This window comes from Erythranthe guttata, chromosome 4, assembly GCF_056151865.1.
Source record: "Erythranthe guttata isolate IM_541 chromosome 4, IM_541, whole genome shotgun sequence".
Lineage (NCBI taxonomy): Eukaryota > Viridiplantae > Streptophyta > Magnoliopsida > Lamiales > Phrymaceae > Erythranthe > Erythranthe guttata.
Genome location: NC_142536.1, coordinates 4,257,589 through 4,276,850, shown reverse-complemented (window position 1 = coordinate 4,276,850; position 19,262 = coordinate 4,257,589). Strand labels below are relative to the sequence as shown.

Genomic DNA, 19,262 nt, shown 5'->3' with positions numbered 1-19,262 from the left:
CCACGGATGATTTATCGGTGGTGAATGGGTTAATTTAATTATGAGATCGATGATGATGTTGAACTACTTGTTCGTTTTGGTCTCTGTTTCTGAGTTGTATGAATATTTTAATGGGTTGGGAAATTGGCATGTGATTGTGTTTGTGGAATTCAAGTTTGATTTTAGTATATATATGTTCCAAATCAGAGTGACTGCATGTATGGGTTTTGATTTGATGATGATTGATTCAGGGTATCCGCCACTATTAAATTCATTTCTCACTCTGCCCATCTCTCTCTAAGTCTCTCTCTAGAATTTCATTTAAACCAAGTAAGATTATATTATTGATGGTAGGGGTGGTAAACGAGTTAGAGCCGACTCGAGAAAAACTCTAACTCGAGTTTTTCGAGCTTGAGTTCGACAAAATTAACTCGAGCTCGAGCTTGCCAAAACAGGCGAGCTCGGCTCGTTCATACCCCTAAATTTGATGGTAACGTAATATATTGTCTAATATTTGTATCCCAATTTTTTTTATATCAAGAGTTGGATCGGTGAAAGATCAGCATCCAATAATTGACTCAATTTTCGGATGTTTCTCGAGTGACATTCACGGGAAAGTTATATGCTACACCGGGTATTTGTTAATCGTAGATGAGGTTAAATAACCACACATACATATGAATGTGTGTGTAAGTATGTGTAGATCTACGGTTAACAATTACCCGGTGTTAATAATCGGGTGTGGCATAGAATTCTTCCGACATCCCTCATTGAAGTCAATATTTTGAATCAGGAACTAAATAATTTTTTTCCATTAAAAAAAACATAGACTAAAATACAAAATCTATTAAAGCCTCTATCCAATATGTTGGCTAGAATTTATTTGGATAGATATGGATTCGTATCTTTTACAGGATTATGACATTGTGGCACGTTCCCTATTGCATTTGTTGTTGGAGAGAGTTGTGGCGATTTTCTGGCCTGCCTTAAATGGCCAAATTCACTTAAATGTTTGGATAAGGCCTTTCTCTGTCCAAGCATTCCAAAATCGACCGCCGACTGTATGCCGCACACTCTCTTTATTCCTAGCCACAACCTTCCTCCTCTTTTAAATAACTAGTTTTGAGGTGTGATGTGTCGGGTATTCGTTTGATTTATACAAGTCAATAAACATGACATAACTCATTATTATAGAAAAAGAAAAAAAAATTGAAATAGATGTTGACATCATCGGTTTGATTCTAACACATGGAGCCGTTTTTGTCCAAGTCCACGTCATGTAACCCACGGTGTCGATAGCTTCAATAGGTGTCCAACATAAATCGGTGACGATAGCCCCAATAGGTGTCCAGCATAAATCTTGGACAGAAGAAACCCTAGCTCTACACGACAGACCCAGCTGAGTGACCAAAACTCAATTTCTCTTTACACGAAATGTTTGACACTCAAACTCTCGATCTCACAAGTGTTTTCACTCGTCCAGCACCAATCACCCAAGGTCGGAGAAGAAAGCAGAGAAAAGAGAGCGTGTAAACAATGTTATATACATCTCTTTCTCGTAGTGTTTGTATATATAGCCACAAAAGCAACGGTCGGAGACAACAAAGTTGTCTCCGAATTAATGCTCCTTATGTACGGTATAACTTACAATTTTATTTTCTCTCTAACGAAATTCTATATATGGTCATCCTTATACAATAACTTAAAGTCCTTCAAAACTATTTTGTATATTGAAGTAATAATCGTACAAGAAGTCATGAACTACATCAACGGGTTCGACGATGGTCCTTGTATATATACTAGGACCCCAATAATGAAATACAATTTTATACTTAAATATAAATAAACAACAAAAATACATAGAGTCCCAAAAATTTACAGAAAATATCATATAACAATTACTACTTTTAATTATTTCTACTTCAAAACTAAATCAAAAAATATCCATTTTTTTTAATATTAAAAAATAAAATAAGGGCTTGCCAAGGCCCATATAGGATTGGGCCGGCAGTGGATTTGAGATTACATTTGGGTGAATAACAGGCGATTGTTGGCCACTTCCATCTTCATTTGAATCGGTAAATAGATTTGCATTTTCGTCGAACAGAAGAATCAAGAGCGAGAATGAGAAAATTCGATCCATGGCCGGTGTTTTTCAGGAGAGAGTGGAACCGCAACTGGCCGTTCCTTGTTGGATTCGCCGTCACTGGAGCCATTATCACTAAGCTCTCCCTCGGCCTCACCGGTTCGTATTTTTTTTACTCTTCGATCCTCCGTTCCATTTTCCCGTTTCTCTGTGTATATATTGTTGCCCTAATTTTTGTTTATTTTTTTATTTTGGTACTTTTTTTGCAGAGGAGGACGCGAAGAACTCTCGATTTGTGCAGAGGCACCAAGGGAAGTAAGTTTTCTGATGTTTCTCATCTGATTGCGAACCCTAGAAACGTTTTGATTGGATTCGTGGATCGGTGTTCTTTGTTGTTTTTGTTTATTAATGTTGACTATGCTGATTATATTATTAGTGTTGAAATGTAGATTTTTATCCGTATATGTATACATACGTATATATTATTTGTGGTTTGACACATTGTGATTTTCCTTAAAAAAAATCTCGATTTATTTGTTTCTCGATATTATTTGGGGTTATATTGTGGATATTACCATGCTGCTTTGCTGAGTTCACATATCGAGTGCCAAGAGATTATTTCTATCTAGGATTTAAATCGAGTAGTATGGCAATTACGGGAATTTCAATAATCGTTCATCTGATTTGCTGTAGTTTTCTTTCGTGCTTGCTTCTAATGTCTGTTCTGTTGACGTTGACCAAAATTTATTTAGACTTCTGCACTCTGAGCTTAGGCAGTTTAACCATTTACGTGTTTGCCCTTTAACAATAGTAAGTTTCCTTTTGGTAGAAGTTATATTGGATGGACTTCATGGCTGGGCAGGCTGCCCACCGATATGTGTTTTACTCAAACTCGATTAAACAGTGGGAAGAAGTTATTATTGTATGTTCTTACAGTTTACCGTGTGAAGTTACGATCAATGTCAATGACATCTAGTAATATTTTTCTAATACTTATATATAAGAACTTCTTATGTTGGTGAAATGATTTAATCGTTTTGTTAATTGAGACCTTACTCCGGAGCGTCAATACTTTCATCTTGTGGTCTTTATGGATTTTAAAAGCTTGAATGTGTGCGCTGCTCTTTTCTATCATTGTGATTTTAATGAGATCTTATGCATATTTTGGTATCTTGTTCTTCGGGATGTTATATCAAGTATCTTGTAATGTAAACTATTTGTCTGTAGGGGATAGGTTCAGGCAAATTTTGCTCTTGTATTTCAATTGATTCCGGTAAACTCTGTCCTGACACTCATTTTGCTTTGCAGATAAACTAGTAACCTAATCTTCTCGGTGAATGAAGTTGTCGCGGTGGAGGCATTTTATTTATGGTTTTCTGGATAGATCAATGACTAATGTGAACCATTGATGTAATAAATTCACAATTTTCTACCTTATTTTTTTAATTAAGTGTTTGCATCTATTCGATGTAGTCGTTGATATGGGATTCGAGTGGCAACAAGAATGCCATGAATTTACAATGATTTAGAGACACTCTGAATTCTGAAGTATTAGAATCAGTTGTCCTCATATGCAATAATATTTTTTTGTGACCCCTAAGACACAGCCAAATCACGAAATAATCCCTCTTAATTGCGAAATTAAGTTCACTCCCCTCAAATTGATGATTTATTACTTTGAAAAAAGAAAAAAAGCACAGTATGATTCTAAATTGCCCCTGCATGAAATAAGAGAGAATTAAAAGCTACATTAAATTTGTTTGTTAAATTACGTTTACACTTCTCAAACTAAGGATAGTTGATTAAGGATTATTAGTCAATTTCTCCTAAAATAAGGAGTAATAAAAATAACATGAGAAATGTTTTCGACTCTTTCCCTTCAATGTTTCTCCTTCACGAATACCGACACACCTTCCCTATAAATGCATATTTCATATTCTCTGAAATCGAAATCTTTCTACATGGTAAAATAAGTTTCACCCCGATATCAATTTAAAACGGTCCTTCCATAGTGTACAACGATTATGTTAGAATTGTCGCAAACCAAATTAAGAGGACAGAGACTAAATTCCTGTAATGTACAAGCTCGCGGCAAAGACTATATCCCTCTTTATTGCATTCGAAGCCATTTCCATTTTCTTGTGAAGTGCAGAGTTGCCCATAATTGCAGCTGCATTTCTAAATTCACGGCATGTTTCATCTAACCTCACTATCGTCCTAACGATCATGCCTTCAGGAACATCAGTAAGTTCACAAATATCTGCAAACGGGGTGCCCTGTCAATTCACAAAGCAAGTATCACTGTTAGAAAAATCTGCGTAATTACATGATTCAATTCATTGTATTAAGCCCCTGAACATGATTTGGCTCAACGAACCCGAAGCTATGTCAGATCAACATTTCCCCCTCTTCAATTATATACCGTGTATAGTTATATTCTAATACCAAAACAACCTAATTAAATATATATTAGTAAAAAATAATACATATCCTACATTAGAATATGCAGACTAATGTTTAGTCGAGGTTTAGATTCCAGAAAGTTGTCCCATTGATTTAAGCTGAACAAGTTGTAGGATACATCTTACTTGTATTAACCCTTATATTTTTCGCACCCCTTCAATTTTCTTGCACTCGGATTCTCTGACTAATTCGTAATTCATTCACACTTTAAAGATGTTTATATACTTGTCAATCAGAGTATCAGAGAAGTTTGATTTGAGGGGTTCTCCTCTGTGAAGCAAAATCACATTCCAATAAGTCGAGTCCAAGTACCAATATTTCTAGGAATTTGATGAATTTAACCCTAAATTAAAATGCAAGTGGAATACAAGAGGCTTAGCAGAAACAGGTAGAATAGGGAGCGGATATGGGGAGAGAAGTATAACAGAGAAGAGACACTACCTTTGCCCATTCATATACAACTTCAACTAGACCAAACTTAAGATTCTCCTGTGCATATTCCTGAGGATCAACCTGCACGTTAAATTTTGCCTGAAGCTCTCCAAGTCTTATGGCCGTATCATATAATCTGAAGTACAGGAAAATCGAGATCCAATATTCATTAGTAGGAGGAAGCAATGATTTTAGAAACATGGTGAAGTAACATGTACATGTCATCAAAATGTTCGTGAGGCAATTATGCAACTGAAAAGTAATGAGATCTTACAATACAAACATATACAATACAAGTAAACGGAAGAATTATTATTGAAGCAATTTATTAGTCGGAAACTTGGGAATTAGGATACCTCTTCTTAGCTTGAGAAAGCTTTGGTGTAAGAGAAGGTTCAGAAGTCTTTTTCTGCTGAAAGACAAAGGCTGACATAATTGCGACAGCTTCTTCTGGTTCCAGGTCATTCAGTTGATTCTCAAATAAGCACTCTGTGCATATCAACTCCTCCCCAGAATTCATTTCACATGCAACACGACCTTTAATTTGTACTACGAGATCACTATCTATACATCCAATTTCCTTCAAAACATCAATCTGCATGTACAAGATTAGTAGGTTAAACAGATTTACTGAGCTTGAGATCAATATGAAAATAAATGTTGCAAATATATTGTCATAATCGCTAAAAAGGTTTTGTACAGAGACGACGCCACTTACCCGACCCTGAAAGTCAGGCATCTGCTGAAGTGCTTCATCCGACATTTGAAATTTAAGAGCATTCACTTCCTCTCGGTGTCCCTTTAACTCCTGTGCTAATTTAATGTGCTCTTCCAGTTTGACGCAACCATGACACTTATTTTGTGCCATCTTATGCAACAAGTTAGTCCATTTATAGTAATCTTCGACAACTTTCATGTCTTTCAGCTTCAAATCTGATCCATGATTCAATTGTAATGATCAATCAATTAGAAAAAGGCCACAAAAAAAAATGGACGAAAACATAAGAAAATGCACGTCCGACGTCTGGAGACGGCCACAACAGAAAAGGTGAAAGCATATGAAAAAAACAAATGTGTGTTGAGAAGAACTCGAAATTTAGAATAACATTCTGCATTTGTGTGTTGAAGTATGGCTAATTTCATACTAACTGTGATTAAAATATAAAAAACAATTGGGGAATTATATTATCAAACAACAATGACTTTTGTGTTTTGAACTATTGACTCTCTCATTACTGTTTGGTTAATGGTTACCAATTATGAAAACTGGGAACATTCTATGAAGTTCGTTTCAGTAGATTTCAAGCATAAGACTCCAATAATACAGAAACAAGTTCAAAAGATTGCTTGCAAAGTTAGAATATCTGTATTTGTGCATTGACAATGGTAGACCAGGAAATGCGAAGTAGTTTATCCGCATACCTTTCACCGGATCCAAAGCTGGAGGATACTTGTTTCCATTTGAGCTCAGAGCCAAAAGCTGCTGCACTGTATTTGAATACGCACCAGCACTAACATCTTCAAGAAGTCCAACTTGGTTGATCTTTATTTTTGCAACGCATATGGATAAGAAATCATTATTCTGAACCCCTCTAACCTCATAGTTCACTCCAGCAGCAGAACCAAAGTGAGGTAGTTTTACGTTAACAACTCCAGTTCCCTTACGAGATGAGACTGAAGAATAATAATCGTCTTCCAAACCACGTTTTGACTTTGGTACTAATACTTGGAGATCAGTACCTTTTTTCTCTTCGCTACCTGATGGAGCTTTTAAGATTGAAGGCAATTTAGGAGTCAGCAATAAGACTATGTATTGCTTAGAATTAGCTGAAGGTGCTTTCACGACCACACCCAGTAAGTGGTCTTGATCCTGCATAAGCATATATTCATCATATTATGTGAAAAAGTATGTGCAGATATAAATTATAATGAATATAAACCAAGCTGTTAGGAGCTCAATTAAATCCAACAAAACATTTAACCATATAGGACTACCGTACCCCATGAATCTATAAACATGTATCTTTCCATTTGGCCAGATTAAGAATTCAACTCATAATATACCTCCAATCGACAAAAAGTAAAAAATAAAAATAGTCACGTATGAGAATAAAACGCTTCATAACTCATTATATAGATATTTTGGATGAAAAATCCGTATTAACTTTATCGTTTCTTTCATAATTTTCCTTTTCCTTGATAACACATTCCGGTCCAAATATAAGGTTAAGCATTTCAATCTCATCAGATATAGTCTGGAATCTTCCCCATACACTAAATATATAGGTTAAAGACCAAACAGGCTAGGGTCTCCAAACTCAATAGGTATTGCACAAATGCATATTTATTTATAGCTATGGACATCAATGTAGACTCACCAATTGTGATTTCACCACTACCACCCTTCCCGGTTGAAGATGTTGTTGGGAAACTGGAGACAGCATGACTGCCTCTGTAATCATGTTGCTATACCGTTCAGCCTCCGAGTACATCTCATAATATTCCTCTATCGCCGGTTCACCCTTTATGCATCTACATCCACATATTCAAATTCAATAAACATGCGGTATCCCAAGAAATGATCATACCTGGACTAAAAATATCTGAAATATCACCAATAGACTTGGAAATTCAGGTGCAAATTAGCAGTCCTTTTGACAAATACGGTTTGCTATTGGCAGATGTAGTAGAATTATTATAAACTTAATTAAATGAGATATCAAGAACAACGTTTTAAATTTTGTATTGTTGAAAGGAAATTGGAGATGGAAAAGAAAGAGTAGCAAAGCTGATCATAGAGATGCCGAGATTGAATTCTGGAGCTACACAGAAGAAACTGAGGTTGCATTTGGACGGAAGGATTTGAGTGAAGGATTTCAAATCCATAATGGATTTCAAATCCTTCGTTCTCATTTTAAATTAGTTTTTGAGTCATTGTGGTGGATTTCAAATTCATCTTATTTGGAGTCATTTGAAATCCGTCTCCAAATCCTCTCCTCAAATCCAAATCCTTCATGTCCAATTGCACAAGATGAAGGAAAAGAGAATCTGATAAAGAATCTAGACCGGCATAGAAGAGGTATATCTGTTCATACCAATGCAAATAAAGTCTCACAACAAGTGCACAAAAGGAAAGCATCAAGTTTGCATTTACATACACCGTGCACTTTGCACTGCAGTAACATTTACATTGTACTTTGTTATCTACTAGAAAGAATGATAACAGATCTGCGAATCCTTCAAAATAGATGGCAAAGCACTTAAAAGAGTGGAACACAGAAGTTCATCAAGCCAAATCAAAAAATTGAGAAAGCCCCATTATTCACCCTAGCTTAAATTGATCTGGCTTAAGAACATGTTATAAGACTTGGGTCAAACTCATAATCTATGAATTCGGCAGGTGGTAATGTGTATCATTGCTTATGCAGAAAAGCTCCATTTCATAGAGAAATATGCCATTTTACAGTTCATATACGAAAAACATCTGCTAAATTGCTGAATTGACATCTAATGGGAATGCCAGGGCCCAATATTTTTAGCTATATAGGAAGAAGTCTCAGAATAAAAATTTTAAAGGAAAGACAAGGAAGCAAGTAGCTTCTACCATTCCAACTGCTACAAGAAAGCAAGTTTTTTTATGCTTACTCAATAATTTTGGTAGGTTGAGCAAGCTTTCGCATTAGAAGTTGTTGCTGCTCTGGAAGTTTCTTCTGAGCATGAAATTCAGCAAAACTTCTTTTCAGCATGTCTTCCACCTGCAGTGATGTTCCAAAGAACATCAATAAGTTGAAGACAAAATCTAGTCAAGCGCAAGCAATCAAGGAAATCAGAATCACAAGTAACAGGTCATGACACCTAACCAACCTCCATTGTGTTCAATTGTCATCCCATTACAAACCATAAACTACTAGATCATCCTCACTTATCTAATTATGGTTTGTTAGTAATAGAAGCGAGGGGAAGTTTCAGAGAGCTCTGCAGGAGACTAGTGGAACTGGTGATTAGTGAGGCATATTGTGGTAGAATCATGGAGTCATTGTTTCACATCATAATAGTGGCTCCCACACATCTCAACATTGACTTTTAGGATATAAGGTGGAAATAGTTTTCACTATGCATTCCATGATTTCACATATTACCTAGGAAGTTTGTGTCCTGTGGTAAATTCCTTGTCAATCTTCCAAAAGGCATACCATTGGAAAAGCGAGCTTCCTTGGCCAATTGGATAAACTAAAAGTAAAGCGCATCACATCTGAAAACTGAACAGAGTAATTAAAGGAACAAAGGATTCATGGTACTTAGAAATAGAGATTAAAACTCAACATCATTCAGGAAGAGCTCTATGCTATTTATGGAACAGCAGTCAGTGCTGCTTGATTGACAGCTTGAAAGTTGAAATCTAGGGTTGGATTCAGCAGATACATAGAGGCATAAAGATATTGGCAAAGACGTCTTCAAGAATATTATTTTCTAATTCCTTTATGATATGGGCCTTTCTAGTCTAGCGCTCATTACTTAAACTCTTTATAAATCCGACTAACACACCTTCCGTTTATATATTCCACTATCCAGCATCTACTGCCTTTTTCGAAAATTTCGTATCTTCAGTAAGTCATAGAAACTTATACCTTTAATTCTTCGACGCGAAGCAGATGCAAGATCATGATATAGGTGAGTCGAAACTGAGATTCAAGCCTAGTTGCACTACCAACTATAACATGCTTCAGATCCTTCTCTTCAGGAATTTCATCACGGCATAGCACAACAACCGTACCAATTTTATCAAGTCCTCTCCTGCCGGCACGACCGGCCATTTGAGTATATTCTCCAGGAAGTAATTGTCGAAATTCCTTGCCATCAAATTTCCTTAAAGTATCAAACACAACCTGCCAAAGACAGGTGAGAGTCATTTACACATAAAAGAAATGGGCATATTGGTTTAGAATTTTTAATCAGATACCTCAATAACAATTAATTAGTAGAAGTGACTTTTAGATACATGCAAGTAAAATATGTGGGAATAATTGGACTTCTTTTTATGATAGGACTCCAAGTAATCCCACTTAAGTGATAATAATTATTCCCCATGTTCGGAATTATGCATTGTCCACTTTCTGATGATGAAACAGAAAGCTGTCCTTACTCCTTGGATTCTACAATCCAATGTACTTCCCATAACTAATTAGTTTGATCCTATAATATATTGTTCTTGTTGTCTCCCTTGCTTGCTCAATATTAGTACTTTGAACTATTGAACTGGTGTCAAACAAAGTTCTACCAAGTAACTATTTCTGTAGAAACTCTCACAAGTAGATAATTACCAGGATATAGTTGGCGCGCCAATAGCTAATAATCATTGCATAACTTTCTTTATGCCCTAATATAAGCAAATGAAACCAACCAAGCACACAAATAAACTCGAAAATGATTATACATCCCTGATCTCAAACTTCTCAGTAACAACTTACCGTCCTGGCTGGAGCATTGACTCCCATGGCAAATGTCTCTGTTGAAAAGAGAATCTACGGAAAACATAAGAACAACATTAGAAGACCCAGAGAAAAAAGATACTGGATACATAGATGTATAGCTTAAAATGTAAACACATTATTAAATCTAACATAATAACAAAACACAAAAAAAAAAAAAAAAAAGAAACTCTGAATATTAAAGTATGTTAGTAATTTCACATGAGTGACCACAAGGAAATCATCTCAATTGGACTGTCCATAAATTCGAAGGACAAAATCCTGCAACGATGAATAGGAAAGTTCAACATGTTTTAAGAGAAGGATACTTTTGATATTTACAAAATCTCGAGCCTGGCAAAAAGAGAGAAATCTACAATATCCCAAAATTATTAATAGTTTGTCATTATAGACCTGTCTTAACTCTATGCCTCTTCTTCTACTAACTTTGCTAATTGTTTCACACATTATTTTCTAAAAATAGTTTTGGAGCCAGATGGACTTCGGGGGAAAGGGGGATAAAGGGACTGGAATCTCACGATTTTAGAAGTCGACGGGGTTTTGCTTTAACAATAAGTTTTTTATAAAACATGAGCAAAACTCTTTCTCCAAAATCAAGTCAATGCAGGAACCTCTACCTGTAATACTAAATTCACTATATAATTGAGTGTCCAAAACACATACACACAGACATACATTTTTATGCATACGTATATGTATACATGTTTTATGTATTTATGAAACTTGAGTACCCAAACTACATAAATGTGTCCTTTCTATCTATATATATGCATCATAGGCAACATGTCCAAAAGAAACACAAACTAACTTTACCTTCACAACCCCACGACAGAAAAGCATTTCAACAACTTCCTTGACAATTGGAAGTAGTCCTGCATGGTGTACACCAATTCCTCTCCGAAGAAGTCCTTGAACTCTAACAACCTGTAAGTAGATGCAAATCAAATTCGACAAACCTAACTATGTTAGCAACCAATAAAATTTAATACAATACCTGCGGCAGATTTCTGTCTGATCCTTTTAGCCTTGAAAATGCTTTATCACAAAATACCCGAATTTCACTTTTCTCTGAGCTACTAGTGAGGTCAGTTCCAGTCAAGTTGTCAGCTGATCTATCACAGCGGTTCTTTGAAAAGCAGAATATAACCACCTGCAGACACAAGTCAGCTAGTTAAGTAATGTATTTCTACCCAACAAGATAGCAAAAGAATCCATCTAACAATCACATTTTTAAAAGTAATAAAATCGACTAATCTTCAATGCACACTTATTTATAAGGAATATTAGAAGTTCTTGCCCAGAAATGTTAAACCTGATCTGCCAAGGATAAGGTAAGGGAAAATAGCAGTTCTTAAATAGAAATTGCAACAAATATAACTCAGACACATCACTAGTAAATGGATTATTCTGGGAGACAATTAAACATACTGGTAGGAGGGATATCTTTGAAAGCTTATTGATAAGCGATAACCATAGAGAAGCTTCTGATCTCCTCGAGCCATAACTGTTAGCACCATTGGTTTGAGTCCCCGGATTAGCCCCAGAGAAGTTCTGCATATTCTGGGATCCAGAATGCTTATTCTGTTTTGCTTGAGAAGAATTTTCGCGCCTCATAGTCCTAGCCCTTTCATTGCCTGCTGAAGACCCAGAGTAAGATCCTGTCCCAGTTGCTGTAGCTGAGTTCTTCTTTCTGTACATATCTTTGGCAGCTTTTAACCCGTGGGGGATAATCTTTTCATTTTCACAAATTTTATAAAGGTCTCCAGAATAGAAAAGGCAATGCTCTAGAGGGACTGGTCTTTTTGTTGTCCTGTTCAAAGAAAAAGAAAACAACCATGATAAAAAAAAACAAGCTAAAAAGTTCAAACTCAAGAGTAATATAAGTTGGCCTACTTGCATGTCCCCTTAAGGTTTCTCTTATGCACACACTTACCCTATGGTATTTACACTTACATTTACCTACTATGACATTTGATAATAATTTACAAATTTTCCCTTCTATTATCATGCCGTAACGGCGTAACACAAAAGGATTACATTAGCAGAAAAAAATTATTTTCTTGTAAAAATCCAATTTTATTCAGCTGCCGTTTGTATCAATAAGAAATTCACACGACACCTGATGTTTGTTCAAATTTGTGCAAAATCAAACTGAAGTTCGTCCGATACGCAGAACTCTACCAAAGAGGTTTAGTTTCACACTAAAGTCACACAAAAATATTAAACATTCATACACAGTATAAAAATAAATGATGATGTCATACTCTTGAAATTCACAAATAAAAAGTGCATGAACAATTCTTATCCAAAGTTTTAATTAAGTTTGTTCTCCTAAGCCCTCTAGCTCAAAAGTCACGATCGCCGTCTCTGATTATCATGCAACATCGTGGATCACCATCTATTGGTGAATAAGAGGAGCGAAGAACAAGTGGAGGAATCATCAGTTTAAATAATGAGTTTTGATTCGATTGTACTATGCCAAACTAAATTTGGATTCGGACATTTGCGCTTATATATGGTATTCTTCATTGAAAGCTAGAAGTGTTTGAATGATTAGGTTTTTATTCCATTTTTTTCCTGGGATAAACTAAATTCCCCTATTTGTATATTGGAAAAACATCAGGGAAAGAAAAGGTAGTTGTTACCTGGGATACCACAACGCAGTCTTCGTATATTAGATGAACCTCACAGGAGGTTGTTACAATTTGATAGACCTAGGGGAGTTGTTCTCCATAACGGAGAAATAACGAGAAGCCTCACAGTTACGTATAATTTTCAATAAAGGGAAACGGCCAAATTTGGCCTCTCAGTTAGTTTGTACAGATGTTAGTTTTAGTGAAGGTAAATGTAAGTTGACATACCATTCGGAAGGTGCCTATATTTTCGGCAAATGTTAGGGGAGGACATGCATATAACTCTATTTAATACATAGGTTTTTCTTTAGCATAGTACAAAGTCAAGTCATATAAGATTCTAAACTATTTTGCACGGTGTAGCGAAAATCAAGAAAATACTACTTACCCAGTAACACGAATTTGCTTCTGCTTTGTCCTACCAATCCAATCAGCAAACTCAATTGTGTTTGGTACCTAGAAACAGGAAGAAATCTGTTTAATGTAAAACAACTGGTACCGACATGTAGGAAAAATCACCTTGTACAAACTCACAACTTATTAGTAAGTAAAAATTAAAATGACCAACATAAATCAATCCCGTCCATCACATCGGACAAAATTAAACAATATTATGATACAAATTATTATTATCATGTTACCCAGGGGAGAGTTTCAATTTCTCATCACTAGCAATGCGCCTCATGGGACATGTGACGACAATTCTCAATCTAATATAATATTTTGAGCAGGTTAACTTAAAGTTTACGTGCACTTCGCAAAGAAAGATTCTCTATTTCCATGAGCTAGATAATAGGACATCATCCAACAACACTAAGATTCAAATCGACATGAATGATTATGGGATGAGTAAATGGAGGGGGCACCGTAAGAAGTAAACAAAAAGCGTGAAAGCAATAGTTTTTAAAAGCATGGCAAAATTCATTTAAAAACTAATTACCTCAATTCTTCAAGATTTTGGTAGAAGAAATACAATAATTGCTTAACTTGTCAAAAGCCAAAACTGGCAAGTGGAAAGATGGGATTCCCAAGCCGGAGGAAAAAGAAAATAACTTCGCAAGGTTTGGAACGGATAAATTATAAATGATATACTCAAATTCAAAAATTCATATGGATTCATGTATTCTACTCATTGGCAGTAATTTAATAAACTCTCCATGTTATAAAAGATAACTATATGCAATATGAAAGAGTAACCAATAAGAACCATAGCAATAAGATCACCCTTTGCACATTAATAATGAACAGTATGACTCAACCTGATACACATACCGTGGCTGAAAGTAGCACAAAGTTGATATGCCTGGGAAGCATGATGATAACTTCTTCCCAAACCACACCTCTTTCAGCATCATTAACATAATGCACTTCATCAAATATAACCTATCTTTCCAGACACAAATAAACAAACACCAAAAGTCTCAGAACAATATTCGCAAAGCAAAAAAGAAGTAAAAATGCGTGAAATATTGATAGGTGATATAAAATTCACATTGCAAAAGGAAGATTAATGTAAAAAAGAATCTCACCCATTCTATGTCACGTATGATATCAGCCCCCTTGTAGAGCATTGATCTTAATATCTCAGTGGTCATTATTAGACAAGAGGCCTCAGGCCTCAAGCTAACATCACCAGTGAGGAGGCCAACATCAAATTTTCCACAAAAGTCCCTATACTTCTGATTGCTGATGGTCTTAATAGGAGCAGTATATACAGCTCTTGTACAGTGCTGCATATGTTCAGAACTTTATGAGAAATTGCGATTCATAAGCTATACAGACCATAAAAACAGTCATTCCAAGCTCAACAAGATTTCAAAAGAAAGATTTAGTTAGGGGTAAAATTAAAAAAATGCCTCGCAAGTTTGACACTGAAATTATACCATCTAGTAACTTAACAAACACAGACATCAAACTACAGTGACTTACTTTTGTCGCCAGGGCAAATGCATATTCTGCGACAACCGTCTTTCCGGCTGACGTATGAGCTGCCACAAAAACAGAATCACCCTTTTCCAGATAAAATATGGCCTGTAATTAATAACTCGGCTGAGAAACATTTTAAGTAGTCAATCAAAATATTAAAATGCAATTTCAGAAGAACTCGCCACAATATCACCTATACTTACCCATATTTATGAAACATGAAAAAAAAAGAGAAAAAAAAAAGACACGAGTTTGTGAAAGGAGTCTTGGCGCTTTCCGTTTAGCAGGAAGTAAATTGTCACCCATTAATCGTATCGCTACCCCAACGTCAGTAGGAAAGTGTTTCCCTCAAACCAAGTGATGTTATCATGATTCGTCATGTTATTATCAATGCAACTTGGAGATAAGTTGTTTAATGTTGCATTTATTTTCGTAAAGTCGAAGTATGTCAACGTAACATCGGAAATGGACAATACCTCTTTTTGGAAAGGATCAAGTTCAAAAGGAAAATCAAGAGCCATATCAGGAACAAGTTCGTGAAACCTTTCTGCAATTTCTTCATTGCCACCACGAAGAGCCCATCCCTGGAGATAAATATCGGCTTAGTCTGCTAAATCATGGAAGTCTGATAAAATGATGGAATTACTTGCACAAAAGATCAAGAATGCTACAACAATTGGGTGAAATGTAACTGTTTAAACTTCACCTCTTTCAGTTGTGCAATACTTTCTGTATTTACATCCAATCTTGGTTGTGTTGATTCCACTGATTCCACAGACAAAATTTCATCCAGAACAGATGACTCTTTCATGATAACATCATCAACTGCATGTAACTCTTCTTCAGTGTCTATTTCCAGAGATTCATTGACAGGCGCGATCGGAGATTCTGATTCTGGCATATGACCTGGATAACAGCTGTAACATTAACCTCGTAGAAGTAAAAATAAATATAAATTGTGAGAGTTAAAAAATACATTTGGGTAACGAGACTCGAAACTGTCATTTCTAGCGAAGCGGCAATTCATTTGATCAACAATTGAGTTCAATAATTCAAGAAACAATGAGATAACCACAAATATCTTGCAGGAGAACCATATTTACGTTAACAAGACTAATAAAATCCTCCTGCATGAAGATACAGCTATAAAAATAGTTTAATGAATAGCAATCGTGCCGAAATAGGAAACTTTTGCTATTCTCTTAGTTGTTAAATCTTACAGGACTTAATTATTGTATTGATGTAAGAAAATTAAGGTAAAGAAAAAATGAAACAGCTACTGGAACTAATAAACAAAGTTACAAAAACTACTTGAACTAATGCAAGCAAATGGATATAGCCTGTTGGTTATCCCAATCTCAGAATGAAAGCACTTCCATGACTGCTTGCAATATTTTTTTCCTTAATGTGCATTTCTATGGTAAATGAAAATTGGAAACTATCAAAAAAATTAGCTCTAGACGATGTCATCGATTCTAAGGCTGGATCAGGTATTGCCTGATGTTATCAAATAAAGCAAAAACTTCTCAGGGCAAGAAATTTGCCACTGCAATCACCCTAAGTATGTAGTAAACAGAACTATAATATCTATATAAGAGCTCATACCATCTCCCACAAATTTCATGACATCGTCTTCCCAAGCTTTCTTGAACAAGTCATCGAATTGCATTGATAGCTCGATCTGCAGTTTATTAATGTAAACAGATAAACCTTATTAAAATAGAAGAACAATGATAAATCACTATCTCTTCACAATAAAATAAGACGAAAATCATGAATACTGAAAAAGGATCCATTTAACGCCATAATGAATTCAGAAGATCGTAAAAGTGCTGCATAACCACCTTCGCATCCGGCGTGCTCTTGTCCACGTGTTCTTGCTCATAAACATTCCATCTGAAAGAATGCGCCTTCAAAATTTATAAACACCAAAGTTAAGCTGACATGATTGATGAATGACAGAAGCAAGAATGTTAATGTGCTGGAGAGAAGGGTTACCTTGAGATCACCTAGATCCATTCCTTTCTTAAAGCCTGGGGGAAGGGTCAGTGGAGGACCACCACGCAGAAGCTGACGGGCCCATTCACCATTGCAAGCACCGTCAGGAAGAATCTTTGAGGATGAATCAGCATTTCCCAGTCCACCTGGGCGAAAAGGGCGGCTGTTGATACTTCCTCTCACAAAATCCTTTGCAGGTCCAGTAATCCGTGGCAAAGCACCAGAATCCTCAGGTCCAGTTGCCATTTCTGATACATCCACCTAAGAGTATAAATTGTGGAAGGAAGTTTATAATGCCAGAGCTTAAGGATGAACTCTGCGAAGAAACTGGAAATCGAGTGGAAAGAAATTCTCTTAATGATGACAATGTCAAAACCTACACGTGTATCTTTCTTTTTCTGGAAACCGAATGTAGCTTTACGAACATTTATGAACTGAGAGAAATATAATGTCGCTATTATATTTCTCATCTTTGTTTATGAAAGCATCAACTAGAGGAATTAAGGCTCAATAAATTAAGGCTCAATAATTAATTGTGCACAAATTATTTCTTCATATAACTGATTATTCTCCATGCTTCTTATGATTAATTTTTTTTTAATTATAATAAAATGGAAACTTAGAGAGAAACAGCTTTCCGCAGGAAATTTACTAAACAATCCTCTTTTAGACTGATGGCATGTATCGATAGATATACGTCCCTCTTCAACAGATTGAAGAGAGAGACAAGTTCTCGTCATTGTAGTTTCATGATACTGTATTCTATGCATTGTCCTTTTATATGATAAAAATGAACTGTGCCTTAGCCACGTGTAAGGTCTTTATTTTTTTAAATGAAATACTCTAACTAGGGGAAGAGGTTGTAATTTTGATAGACAGCAAAGTCATCGCAGTTCCCATAAATTTAGATCTTCAAATATCATGGTTTCTGGAGTATAATTTCAACTAGTTCATCCAAAAACCAATTCCCTGGCCTCGCTTTCAGTTTTTAGACCTTCACTGATTGACTGAAGTAGGCACCTTACCTCGACATAACCTACTGCATAACATTAACTAACCAGTTGGTTCTTTAGCCCAACATAACCTACATTAAATACCCAGTTGTTTCCTATTTCTATAATGCAAAACAGCCATCTCCAATCGGCACGAGCCATTAATCCCAATTAGGAAACAGCAAATACAAGATGTTACAATGAATCCACAAAATAATAAATGACCACTTACACGAATAAGATAGAATACGGAAATCTCTCATTACATACCTCTAACGATTCAGGCTCCCACCTTTTCAGCTCTGATTCACGCTCTTTCCGCCTCGAAGGCATTTCCCAAGATGGAGCGACCACAGACCGTGGCATTGATGGCTCCAGCTGAATTTTAGCTCTGTCAAACCAGTCGAATTCCCACTGTCTACCAGCATTTTGAGGCGAAAAAACATCTTCGTCTAACCTCGGAACTAGATATTTATCCTTGATATACTCCTTTATGGTTTCTGGTGTTTCCTTAGGGAACGCCGGCGGCTGTTCAACAAATTCATACAATCAATTTTTCCATTCTACAACCTAAATTAACCGCAATTCACAAATTCTGCTTTTAAAATGTTCAATTAAAAAATCGAAGAAAAACAGAGTGATAATAAAAATGAATTCGTACACATATGTTTAAATCAAATGTACGCAGAACAAACACAGACGAGAGTGATGCTCTACAACCATGTAAACGTGATACAGAGTGTCCAAATTAACCCTAATTCACAAACTCTGCGTTCATAAAACGGCAAACAATGCAATGATGCAAGTGTGAGCATGTGCTAAGAAACGGCCAGAGGAAAAAAAAAAAATAACGCAACCAGAATTACAGTTCAACATAAGAATTTTTACGGCATTTCAACAGAAGAAAACTCACGAGAATGAAATCGGGAAGAGAGTGGAGAGGGTTGCGGCGGCTTTCGACGGGCGGCAGAGGTTCAACCCTAAGGTGGCCGCTATGTCCGGTAAACCCGACCCGGAAAGGGAGCTCGTTCGGCGCAGGTACCCGATCCATTTTTTCTCTACTTCACTCTTTCTGAGCAAGTCATTCGATTTTCTGCGAATTATATACTCCGCACTGACATAAAAGAGAATGCAAAACCATATTAAACCCCGGATCAGGGGCAGAATTGTCAGATAGTAAAAACATTATTTCATGGTTAATTTCACTTTTGATCCTTCAAGTATACTTAAATTTCACCTTTAACCCCTAAGTATAATTTTATTT

At 36.0% G+C, this 19,262-nt stretch overlaps 2 protein-coding genes across 4 annotated transcripts; one reads left to right on the top strand and one right to left on the bottom strand.

Moving 5' to 3' along the window:
- Nucleotides 1–1,979: 1,979 nt before the first annotated feature.
- On the top strand, nt 1,980–3,665 carry LOC105957842 (ATP synthase small subunit 6, mitochondrial). Of its 2 annotated transcripts, XM_012981831.2 has the most exons (3): nt 1,980–2,224; nt 2,335–2,380; nt 3,374–3,665. In XM_012981831.2, the coding sequence occupies exons 1-3, from the start codon at nt 2,104–2,106 to the stop codon at nt 3,375–3,377; spliced, it is 171 nt and encodes a 56-aa protein (XP_012837285.1). In that variant the 5' UTR covers nt 1,980–2,103; the 3' UTR covers nt 3,378–3,665. The 2 variants fall into 2 exon arrangements, with proteins under 2 accessions (XP_012837285.1, XP_088672667.1); XM_088816541.1 differs by lacking the exon at nt 3,374–3,665 and having other exon boundaries at nt 2,014–2,224; nt 2,335–2,384.
- A 312-nt stretch (nt 3,666–3,977) lies between these two features.
- Nucleotides 3,978–19,185, bottom strand: LOC105957921 (RNA helicase, ATP-dependent, SK12/DOB1 protein). Of its 2 annotated transcripts, none has more exons than XM_012982007.2 (23): nt 18,912–19,185; nt 18,269–18,526; nt 17,007–17,267; nt 16,853–16,918; nt 16,614–16,689; nt 15,715–15,914; nt 15,485–15,592; nt 15,012–15,113; nt 14,612–14,812; nt 14,355–14,465; nt 13,471–13,538; nt 11,878–12,259; nt 11,444–11,599; nt 11,263–11,373; nt 10,429–10,482; nt 9,589–9,846; nt 8,606–8,715; nt 7,339–7,492; nt 6,383–6,830; nt 5,679–5,893; nt 5,317–5,555; nt 4,970–5,096; nt 3,978–4,341 (listed from the first exon to the last, which is right to left on the bottom strand). In XM_012982007.2, exons 1-23 carry the CDS (start codon nt 19,047–19,049, stop codon nt 4,129–4,131), a joined length of 4,056 nt encoding a protein of 1,351 aa, XP_012837461.2. In that variant the 5' UTR covers nt 19,050–19,185; the 3' UTR covers nt 3,978–4,128. The 2 variants fall into 2 exon arrangements, with proteins under 2 accessions (XP_012837461.2, XP_012837396.2); XM_012981942.2 differs by having other exon boundaries at nt 16,850–16,918; nt 18,912–19,139.
- Nucleotides 19,186–19,262: the final 77 nt, after the last annotated feature.

Bases quoted from the DNA above. Each gene is read 5' to 3' on its own strand.
- LOC105957842 (XM_012981831.2), top strand. From the start codon at position 2,104: ATGAGAAAATTCGATCCATGGCCGGTGTTTTTCAGGAGAGAGTGGAAC. The intron at 2,225-2,334 runs GTTCGTATTTTT...CTTTTTTTGCAG, and splicing joins GCTCTCCCTCGGCCTCACCG to AGGAGGACGCGAAGAACTCT.
- LOC105957921 (XM_012981942.2), bottom strand. From the start codon at position 19,049: ATGGATCGGGTACCTGCGCCGAACGAGCTCCCTTTCCGGGTCGGGTTT. The intron at 9,847-10,428 runs GTAAGTTGTTAC...TGTCTTTGGCAG, and splicing joins TCAATGCTCCAGCCAGGACG to GTTGTGTTTGATACTTTAAG. The intron at 5,556-5,678 runs GTAAGTGGCGTC...TTGTACATGCAG, and splicing joins TGCCTGACTTTCAGGGTCGG to ATTGATGTTTTGAAGGAAAT.